At 42.3% G+C, this 11,560-nt stretch overlaps 1 protein-coding gene across 20 annotated transcripts in view; it reads left to right on the top strand.

Annotated features, from left to right (window-relative positions):
* The first annotated feature begins 6,651 nt into the window (after positions 1–6,651).
* WNK1 (WNK lysine deficient protein kinase 1) overlaps positions 6,652–11,560 on the top strand; it is a 183,080-nt gene continuing 178,171 nt past the window's right edge. For all 20 annotated transcript variants that reach the window (XM_056800766.1, XM_056800765.1, XM_056800764.1 and 17 more), the window contains exon 1: positions 6,652–7,428. In XM_056800766.1, coding sequence (XP_056656744.1) covers positions 6,652–7,428 — 777 coding nt within the window. The remainder of the gene's footprint in view (positions 7,429–11,560) is intronic.

Below are 11,560 nucleotides of genomic sequence, written 5' to 3'. Positions count from 1 at the left end.
AGGGTCACCAGGAATTTAATCAATTCTAAAATGATTTATTTTTAACAATTTATTTATAAAATATAGAAAGAGTGAAAGTAAGAAAATCAGAGACCTCTGGCTCAACCCAGGCAGGGCTAATTAGTCCTTAGCTGGAGGGGCCTCAACCTTGAGCCAGGATCTGGGGACACAGGGAGCCTCTCTCAAGAGGTTAGGCCTCTCCTGAGGCTAGTCCCTTCAGAAAATCCAGGAAAGGAGTTGATCTTTTTCATTCACTTCGAGTGGTAGTTCTAAGGGAAAATTAGAAGCAGTCCAAGTTCCTCAGTCAGAGCTCCTCCAAGGTCAAGTTGAAGGCAAAAGACTTTTTCACAGGAAGTTCTTGGCATTTTTAAAGACCATTCCTTTTCATCACTTCCTGTGACTTCCTTCCATTTTATGTGTACCAATTACAGCTAAAGCTTTGCTTAGGACTGCCCAGGAGGCAGTCAGTCGATTCTGATTTGTCACCTACTACTGTACACATGGGTCACAGGCCTCCCCCACTCAAGTGTAAGTGGGGTGCCTACACTTCTGGTGATTAAATCTAAAATTGAGCAGGGGGTTAATCTTCACAATTCTCCCTGTGATCTTTTGGGAGACTAGTCTCCCCAATTGATCATTTGACATAATCATCTTGTACCCCTAAAAATTTTCTAATGACAGGTGCATACAATATTGTACCTTCTAAGAGGAAACTACAATAGTTAGAGATAAGAGGGAAATAGAAGAGAGAGAAATAAAAACCAGTGTTTGCTAGGTGCATTGACAAAAAGCCAATTAGGGGGCATTCCCCTTTGGTATAAGAGTGTACCTTCACAATAAATGTTCAACCCTCTTCAATTAAATTCAATCAATTGCACCCAAAAGTTCATTCTGGATCTTCTTGATGCAGTGTAGGTTTCTGTAGTCATCTTTCTCCAAACAGTTCCTTCTCTGGATTCAAGGAGTTAGCAAACTTCTTTTCCTGAAATTTTTCTCAAACAAAATTTTAAATCTTGGGATTTTTATGAAAATACAATACGAGTGCTTTGAGATGGCTAGTTCAATAATAAAATAGTGTCAGTTGATTATTAGTATCATTATCAGCCTTGTCCTCATTATTATTTTGGTATGTTCTAATTTGAACACTGAATATATCCCCACTTATTTACTTCTTCCCTTATTTCTTTAAGAAATTTATAATTATATATCATGAAAAGCATATATATGCATATATATATATATATAAACTATTTTGTATTCCTATAAATCTTATGTGTTTTGGTAAATTAACTCTCAGGTATCTAGTCATTTTGTTCTTTTTTTTTAATAGTGCTTTTCTTTGTATCTTTTTCTTTGTATGACATACTGAAATGCTCATGACTTTTGTGGATTTATTTTTAGTGGTCAAATGGTTCACTCTGCCATTTTGCTGAAGGTAGCAACCAAACAAATATACAAAAATACAGTTTAAATGGGTTAAATAAAATCAATATCTGACATTTTTATAACATATTGCAATTGTCAGAGTCCATGGGATCACAATTTAAGCTAGGTCTGTTTTAGTAAAATGTCACTATACAAGCAGAAAGAACTATGTCATCGGAAGTCAAGTGTCTTAATAAGGAAACAATTCATTTAAATTCATTTCAGTGGGTTTTAGAGCTATTGGTTAATGAAATATATTGGTGGAACTTACACTTGTTAATAATTGTGCTGAATATACCATGACCAGTAGAAATGGCTAAAAGTAACACTATGATGAATAGATCTACTGCGTATTGACTTTAATTAATAACCTTAACTGGAACCTTGCTGCTATATATCAATCCTGTAATTTCCCCCCTTTTTCCTATTGCACTCCCTACAACAGCAAACCATTTTTCCCCCTCAAGTATCTTTTGGTATCCCTTCTATTCTCCACCTCAGCAGATTTCATTTCCTTTATTCAGAAAATTCAGGCCATATACAGTGAGTTCTGCCTTCTCCCTATTGTATACATTAAAACTCTTACATTATGCCCTCTTCTTTGGTAAGGCTAATTCCTCTATTAGTTAGTGATTCCATTCTTTCTTGTCTCTTATTAATCAATATATCAACAAGCAATTTATTAAGTGGTTACTTTGCACCTAGCTCTGTGGGAATGGCAGGACATACACAAACACACACAGGATGTAAAAATAGTCACTGTCTTCTTGGAGCTTCCATTATAAACTCCTGGAGGAATTTGTATGTAAGATTATACCCAGTTTTTGTCTCTTCTTCCATTTCTTCTTATCTATGGACTCTTGCCCAGCTGTCCACAAAACTGCTCTGGTCTCCCCTGTTCTTCAGATAGGAAGGGAAGAGGACTGGAAAAGGCTTTCCTAATAAGAAAGTGGGCTGGATCTTGATGAAAATCAGAGACACCAGAAGGTAAAGGCAAGCAGGTAGAGCATTTTAGAAACAGAATAACTTGTTTGATAGTATCATTGGATCCAAGAGTACATAGAACAGAGAAGAATGTAAAAAAACTATAAAGGTAGGAAGGGACCAAGTTATCAACTGCTTTAAGAACCTCCCAAAACGAGGCAACTAGATGGCTCAGTGGATAGAAAGCCAGATCTAGAGACAGAAAGTCCTTGGTTCAAATCTGTCATCAGAAACTTCCTGCCTGTGCAACCCTCAACAAATCATTTAACTTCACTTGTCTAACCCTTACACCTTTTCTCCCTTGAAACCACATTAATACTAAGACAGAAGGTAAGAGTGTAGGGGGGATAAAAAGCAAAAAAGATAATTTTATATTTGGTCCTGTTAGTAATAGAGAGACATTGGAATACATTGAGTAGGGAGTCAGACCTGGGCCTTTGAAAGTTCACACTGGCTGATAGTGGAGTATGGATTGGAGTGGGGAAAAACCAATTCCCAGAAGGCAGGGACACCAATCAGAAAGCTATGGGACAGCCATTTTCAAAGGATCTTAGATATAGTTTATGATGTGAGATCAGAACACAAGAGAAAGATTAGGACAAAAGCAAGATTACTGGGTCAAAAGTTGTAAACAGTTTAGTGACCCTACTCCTTATAAAGTAATTTTCCTTAAAAGCAATGTTTTAGAGAATGGTAACTGTTCAAAGCAATTTTAGTTCAAGCACTAGAAAAATGGTCTTGAAGAATTATGACTAGTATCTATTTCAAATCACATTTTTAGGCCTCTTCCTCCTGCAATATAAAACTGAAGATTTTAACCATAATATTAAAATCAGAACAGATCTTACTCACAAAGCTAGTATAAAGAAATGTAATAGTGACCAGCCCCAAAAGTAAAAACTCTGATTGTTTTAAATGCAGAGCCCTAATACAGAAGTTCCCCATTCAGAGTACAGGAAATTTAAAAGTTTCATGACTTGAATCACCATTATAATAATAGTTCACATTTAAATATGGTAAAGTGCTTTTCTCACAATAACTAAGGAAGTAGTTAGGCCAAGTTTTATCACTATTTTGAGGATGAAAAAATCTGAGGCTTCAAAGTATGAAGTGACTTGCTCATCATCCAGTGTTAAGAAGCATCTGGTTTGAGTCCATTCCTTTTTCTGCTATGCTACTTAGGATCTCACCATAGAATTAGAGACTTTAAAGATCATCTATCCCATACCCTCATCTTATAGATGAAGAAACTTGACCCACAGTAGTTAATTGAATTTGCAGCAAGCTAGTGTCAGAACCTGGTCCCAAATTCAAGGATCTTGACATCTACACTTGCTCTTTGGAGAAGAAACTTTTATCTAAATTTGTATATTTTAGAGGAACTCAAAAAGTGCACATTGTAGGCATTTAATAAATGTTTGTTATTGTTTTTTGAGTGGGATCTAACAGCTATTGCTATGAACAAATTTGTCATAAAAATGAATATAAATAAAATTAATTTTTGAGTTCTATGTTTATTGTATCTAAAACTTTACTTTTAAGATAATTTCTTTGCCCTTTCCAAGGTATGTTAGAAAAATGAATTTTAAAACATTTTACAATTGTAAGGAAAAGAGCCTAAAGATCAGTAGTGGGCATTTCTAAGGAAAGAGAGTTTATTGCATGGTAGGGCTTTTTCAGTTCTCAGATTTTATAGTCCTCTGTAAAAGTCAGCTTCAAGCAGATTGCATGTTAGTCACACATGTAAGCTAGAAGGTCCAATTCTGAATTGACTTGCATAGGAGCATTTGGTGAGAAGGTGTAAGGGTCAGACACTATATTACTTTAAAAAATGCCATTGACTTCTGTATTTTAACTGATGAACTGTGCCCCAAGTTTCATCTCTTTATCTGGTGACCCCTAGTGTTCTTGGATGGTATGACCGCGAATAAGACTTTGAATGGACCAATAGGGCCCACAGACCTAGAGGATGCTAGTATAGTTAAAATATTTCCTGTTTGAACTTTACAAGATCAGGTTTTGTCAGTATTCACTATTAAAGAGAACAAAAAAGAAACAAACAAATCCCAGAACCCAGCCTGGCTGTAAGTCATATATACATATGGAAGGAAAGAAGAGCAATGGATCAAAAAATGGCATAGAGATGGACACAAATTCTAGATAATAGTTGCTGCAAAAGAAGTAAAAACATTTTAATCTTTTTTTTTTTACTTGCCAACTCTCTACTGGCAAGTTTTAATGTACTTAATTTGTTTTGTTCTTTAAATAGAGGAAACATTTTTTATTCTCGGGATCTTGAAAACTTTTCTAAGCTTGGGAAAGAGAGAAAATGGCCTTAACTGGAATTGGGAGGGAGGGGGAGGAGGAGATAACTTTCAAGGCTCTTTTCCCTCTCTCCTTCATCATTAAAGGTCCAGTGGTCCATACTGGACCTCATGTGCAATCTTTCCGGTAGTCTCTCTTACCCCCGGAAGGAGTTTGTGGCTTCCCTGGCTTTGCAAGCACAGGCTCTTACTATCTTTCTGTTTTTGCCCTCCTTCCTCCACCCCCACAGCCCTACAGTCACTCAATATCTACTTCTGCTCTCTCCATTAAAACTGAACAACAGATCATTTTCCATTGCATGGCAACCCCAAGAGGGCTCTAGCCTCAGCACAGCATGATGGGAGTCTCTTTTAATTCTCACTCATTCCCTTCCCACCCGCCCCCACCCCGCCCATTTTTTTTATTTCCCCTCCTCCAGAATTAATCCCTTAAAAATGTATTTCTTAGGTAGCCCGTGCTCCCAGATGGATATTAGAATCTACCGTAAGGCTCGACCAGCCAACCCGAAACATAAAGCGGGGCGGTTTCCGGAACAAACTACAACTCCTAGGAGACACTGGGCTTCAAACTGCCGCGGAGCACCACGGGCGTCGTAGGCCACCTGCCTCACGTTCCCTTGGCAGTAATGGGCTGAGAAAACCACAAATCCCAGGGAGGCCCGGGTTCGGGAACGCCTGCGCGGGAGCCAGAGGGAGGGAGTTGAGGTCGGGGAGGGGCGGGGCAGTACCGCCCCGGGTGGGGGGCGGGGCCCGAGGGGACTGTGTGGAGGCTTCTGGCTCCCGGCGCCATTTAGCGCGGAGTTTCTCAGGCCGACGCGCTGATCCTCTCCCCTCCGCCCAGCCCCACCTTTCCCGGTGACAGAAGGCGCCAGGTGGGGGGTGACGACTCCTTCTCCCCCAACCCCCACCCCTTTACCCAATCCCCTTCGCCTCCTCAACTCCCCGAGCCAGGGGAGCGGCGGAGCGCGAATCCCCTCCCCACCGACCCCTCCCCCCTCAGCCCTGAGGCGCCCGGCACCGGCCCGGGAAGCGAGGGGATTTTGCTGGGCCTGAGGCTGGCGGGCAGGCCTCTGGGAAGGGGGAGTCGGCTCCCGGGCATCTGTGACTTCGATCTTTCCCGTCCGGGCGGCCCAATGGGCACCCTGTGAGGCGGGAGCCGCTCCTGGCCACCCCACCCCCAGGCGGGGGCGTGTGTGGGAGGAAGAGGGGCGCGACTGACTGAACTACTGGGAGCCTTCGACCCCGTCCCTTCCCCTCCGCTTTCCTTGGCCCCTCCCCACACTCTTTAACCTGGGACTTGGGCGAGGAGACGCCGCCGCCACCCGCGGGTGCAGTCGGAGAAGGCATTCCTCCCTCCGCTCGTTGCCGCCGCCCTCGGGGCCTACTAGCCCGCCCAGCTGAGGGGGGAGGAGGGGGACGGTGGTTGAAGGGAGCCGGAGCCGACGACAACGACGACGACGACGACGCCGCCGCATCCGCTTCCACTTCCACTCGTAGCTGTCGCCTTCTCCTCTCTCTCATGACTGCGGTGCCTCAGCTCCTGGTTCCCGCCCGGCCGCCCCCAGCCGCAGGATGGATGCGGAGCGTGAGGCGCTAACTTCCCCGGACCAGCGCCTGGAGCCCCAGCCAACGAACCCACCCCAGCAGCAGCCTCAGCAGCAGCAGCAGCAGCAGCAGCGGCGGCGACGGCGGCAACAGCACCAACAGTTGGGCCCAGCGTCTAGCCTCGCCGCTCGGGAGACTTGTCGGTGCTGAGCGGGCTGCAGCCATTCCTGGTTGGGAGGAGAAGCTGCGGTCGCCGCCTCATACCGATCCTCAGCCTCCCTCCTTCATCCTTTTGGTTTGCCCCTCGTCCCGTTCCCCTCCCCCCTTCCCATTCAATTCTCGGGCCTGTCTGCCTCTCGCCAGTGGACTGACCATGTCTGGTGGCTCTGTCGAGAAGCAGACTGGTCCTGCGGGGCCCCGATTTCTCTCGCCACCGGCTGTGCCTCCGAAAAATGGCTCGAGCTCGGATACTTCAGTCGGGGAGAAGCTGGGCACTGCCGGGACTGACTCCGGCGCCGGCAGGACTGAGGAGTACCGGCGGCGCCGCCACACGATGGACAAGGATAGCCGAGGGGCAGCCGCGACCACCACTACCACGGAGCACCGCTTCTTCCGGCGGAGCGTGATCTGCGATTCCAATGCTACGGCCTTGGAGCTCCCCGGCCTCCCTCTGCCCCAGCCCCAGCCTGGGGCAGTTGCCACCGCCGCCGCCCCGCCGAGTCTTGCCCCGGAGCCCCACCGTGAGGAGCCATCGACTCTTCCCGCTGTGTCCCCGGCGGCCCCGCAGCCTCCGGTCACCGCTGCTCCTGTGGACCATCCCAACGGCGGCCCTGCCGCCGCCGCCGCCACCGCCGGCCGCGACCCCACAGTCAAGCACGCTCAGACTGCTGCCGCCTCCAACCATGTGGGCAGCAAAGAGGAGCCTGCGGCCGTGAGCAGCGGCAGCGGTGGCAGCAGTAGCGCCCGGGAACAGGAGGAACGGAACCAGCAGCAGGATGACAATGAGGAGCTAGAGACCAAGGCCGTGGGGATCTCCAACGATGGCCGCTTTCTCAAGTTCGACATTGAGATTGGCCGAGGCTCCTTTAAGACCGTCTACAAAGGCCTGGACACCGAAACCACGGTTGAAGTAGCCTGGTGCGAACTGCAGGTAAAGACCCCCCTTCCCCTTTTTTTTTAATCTTGTGAGAATGGGTGGGCCTGGAGGGAGAGAATAGAGTGGAAAGAGTCTTAACATTTTGAGGGCAATCGTGCCAACTTGTGAAGTTGTATTTTGTATACCACTCATCCATATTTTCCCCTTTCTCCCAGTAGAGACTTTAGATTGCTGTAGACAGTGGAAATCGAGTTTTGAAAGACATGAATTAAGACTAGTTGATGGTGCTTGGAGAGAACATAGGAATTGGTAAATGAAGGATTTGCAAATAGCTAGGCAGTGGCACAAGTATGGTTTACAAACCCTGACTTGTATTACTAACGATACCGGTATTAGTGGCAGGGACTTTTTGTGTGTGAATTAGTGAAACGTTCCAATTTTTAGGACTAAAAAGATAGATGCATCACCGGAAGGTACAAGATTTTCTTCAAAACTTTTGTCCTATTTGAACTCTACAGTACTGTTTACCACTGATGAGTTGCAATAGGTCAAATGTGCCGTCTTTCAAAATTAGGTCTCAATTCCGAAGACACAGAGCTTGCTATGTCTTTATATTTGGATTCCTAGTTGGTATCCTAAACGTGAAAGCCACTTAATAGCTATATGCTACCTGGCTATCTTACATGCATGTAATACAAAAGTAATAATTAACTTTTAAAAGTTTCCTCCACCTGTCACTCTCCTTTTCCAGTTAAGTGCTCTGGAACTAGTAGGATGCATAAGAATTTGTTTAATAATGTTTAAGCCATGTAATTACTAGTATTGGTCTGATACCATTATTTAAAACTCCTCTTAGTTTTTCAGCACAAGTTCACTAGTTCTGTCTTTATTGGGAGATGTTCTGATGGTGGCATAAGATGCTGGAAGAAGCTTGAGTGTTTGCTGAGTCATATTATCCAAACTACTTATGAAAAATGCCCTGTTAGTCATTCAGATCTTAATGAAGTAGTGAAGTGGGTCAAATAACATTAGATTATGAAAATAGCTATTAGTTAACAGCAGCTTGTAAATTAAGTTTTTGATTTATATTTTGAAACTGCTATTGACAAATGCGAAACCCTTGAGCCAAAAGATATGTAGTAAATACAAAACTATCATATATTAGATGAAAATAAATTCCTAACTGTAGAGAGAAGTTCCTTAGAAACTAATATTTCAGCAAGATGAACCAATTAAGACCTAAACTAAATTTACTTATAATAGTGAATTTCTAAGGATAAACTCTCCATTTAATCAGTGCAGATTGAACCCTCTCTCTTGATTTATATTGAAAGAATTGCCTGCAGCTCAAGAGATACTGAAACTTTTTTGTGATCACATAGATATTAGAGTAGGAATTTCACCTCATCTTCCTGATGCTGAGTCCAGTATTCTATCACTTATCCTGTAGCTGAAAAACAGCTTCTACAACCTGACAAATTGCTATTTACTCTATGCTTGAAGATCAAGTGAGGGAGATACCCAGTACTTCCATTGACAGTTCATTCTGCTTTTTTGGACAGCTCTTTTTATTTACTCTCAAAATACTCTAAATTTTGCCATTAAGTCTGAATTTCTCTCTGCAACATTGATCCATTCTTGACTCTGCACTTTTGGAACCTCTTCCAATTGACAGCTCTTTAAATACCTGAGGACTCATAGTACCCCTTGTTTCCCTTCTCTTATTTAAGCTAAGACTCTTCCAGTTCCGTCAACTGATATTCATATGGTATGATCTTGAGCTCTTTTACTAATTGATTGTCATCATTTAGACCCTCTCCACCATCTCTTATCAATGACAAAATGTTGTGTTCAGGGATGAACATAGTCTCTAGATAATGGACCACAGCACAGTAGGACTATTACCTTCCTATCTCTGGATACTGTACCTCTCTAATTGCAGTTTGCTTTTAGTTTTTTTTGTTTGCCATATAACAGTTAACTCATTGAGCTTGCTGTTCGCAAAAACCTCCAGCTTTTTTTTATCAGACTATCTAGCCATGTATCTTGATAATACATTTCAAATTTAGATTTTTTTAAAAATTGAGATTGAGACTTTATATATACATTTTCATATCAATAATCTCATCAATAAGAGTAGTACTCCATCCAAAACCTGGAAAATTTTATTATATTTTCCCCTGTTCAGTTTTATCATTTTAGATTCTGAACACAAGACCTTACTCTTACCCAATATACTAACTATTCCTCTGAGCTTTGCTGATATCTTTGCTGATATTTGCTGAGCTTTGATAATATCAAAATTATCTGCAATTTTGATAAGCATGCCATCTATGCTTTTGTCCAAAGCTTTGCCAAAAATATTAAACCACATAAGGCCAAGTATAGATCCCTAGGGCACTCAAATAGAGACCTGATTTCAAGTTGACATCAGTAAGTCATCAAGAATTTTTTAAATACTATGTGCTAGATATCTAATCATTACTGATGACCTTTTCTCTCTGATCATTCTAGCAGATTTTAATTTACCTCAACATTATATCTTGTTCCATAAGAATGATTGTCTCTAAAGCATTACTTTAATTCACTAGTTTATCAATCTTCTCAGAAAAAAAGAATATGAATTTAGTTTGGTATGGTCTATTCCTGATGAAGCACTTGTAAGGACCAGAATGAAAGGGGTTAATATAAAAGGTTGGACTAGATTATTTAAGAGTAGGTTGCCAGGAATTTAATAAATTCCAAAATGAATTTTTTTTAGCAATTTATTTATAAAATATAGAAAGAGTGAAAGTAAGAAAATCAGAGAGAGGATAGGATAAGATATCTAGCCTACACACTAAGTATTTTGCTCTGACCTCTGGCTCAACCCAGGCAGGGCTAATTAATCCATAGCTGGAGGGGCCTCAACCTTGAGCCAGGATCTGGGGACACAGGGAGCCTCTCTCAAGAGGTTAGGCCTCTCCTGAGGCTAGTCCCTTCAGAAAATCCAGGAAAGGAGTTGATCTTTTTCATTCACTTCGGGTGGTAGTTCTAAGGGAAAATTAGAAGCAGTCCAAGTTCCTCAGTCAGAGCTCCTCCAAGGTCAAGTTGAAGGCAAAAGACTTTTTCACAGGAAGTTCTTGGCATTTTTAAAGACCATTCCTTTTCATCACTTCCTGTGACTTCCTTCCATTTTATGTGTACCAATTACAGCTAAAGCTTTGCTTAGGACTGCCCAGGAGGCAGTCAGTCGATTCTGATTTGTCACCTACTACTGTACACATGGGTCACAGGCCTCCCCCACTCAAGTGTAAGTGGGGTGCCTACACTTCTGGTGATTAAATCTAAAATTGAGCAGGGGGTTAATCTTCACAATTCTCCCTGTGATCTTTTGGGAGACTAGTCTCCCCAATTGATCATTTGACATAATCATCTTGTACCCCTAAAAATTTTCTAATGACAGGTGCATACAATATTGTACCTTCTAAGAGGAAACTACAATAGTTAGAGATAAGAGGGAAATAGAAGAGAGAGAAATAAAAACCAGTGTTTGCTAGGTGCATTGACAAAAAGCCAATTAGGGGGCATTCCCCTTTGGCATAAGAGTGTACCTTCACAAAAATGTTCAACCCTCTTCAATTCAATCAGTTGCACCCAAAAATTCATTCTGGATCTCCTTGATGCAGTGTAGGTTTCTGTAGTCATCTTTCTCCAAATATTTCATTCTCTGCATTCAAGGAGTTGGAGAGCTTCTTTCTCTGGAGTTTTTCTCAAACAAAATTTTAAATCTTGGCTTTTTATGAAAATACAATGCACACTTCTAGCTCTTTGTGATCACTGTTTCTGTTTCTAGATGTTCATTAATCAATTCTTTTGGTAATATTTTATTATTTTCCTAGGAATTCAAGCTGACTGTTGGTCTGTAGTTTGCAGACTATTCTATTCTTATGCATATCAGTACAATATTTACCCTTTCTTTAGTCCTTCAGTAACCCTTCAGTTTTCTCAGCTCAGAAGTGATTAGTTCCCAAAGTTCATTGGATGGTATTAATGCCTTGCTCAGCTCTAAATTTGTTACAGAATGTCAAATATTGTACTAGATGTTAATGATATAAAAGTGATATAGTTCCTGCCCTTTAGGAACTTTTTTATCTAGTAAAGGGGAATCAGTTTGTTCACAAGTAAGTATTGGGGATTAGCTAAG

The sequence above is a fragment of the Monodelphis domestica genome, chromosome 5, assembly GCF_027887165.1.
Source record: "Monodelphis domestica isolate mMonDom1 chromosome 5, mMonDom1.pri, whole genome shotgun sequence".
Taxonomy (NCBI): domain Eukaryota; kingdom Metazoa; phylum Chordata; class Mammalia; order Didelphimorphia; family Didelphidae; genus Monodelphis; species Monodelphis domestica.
This window is presented reverse-complemented; position numbering and strand designations above follow the sequence as displayed.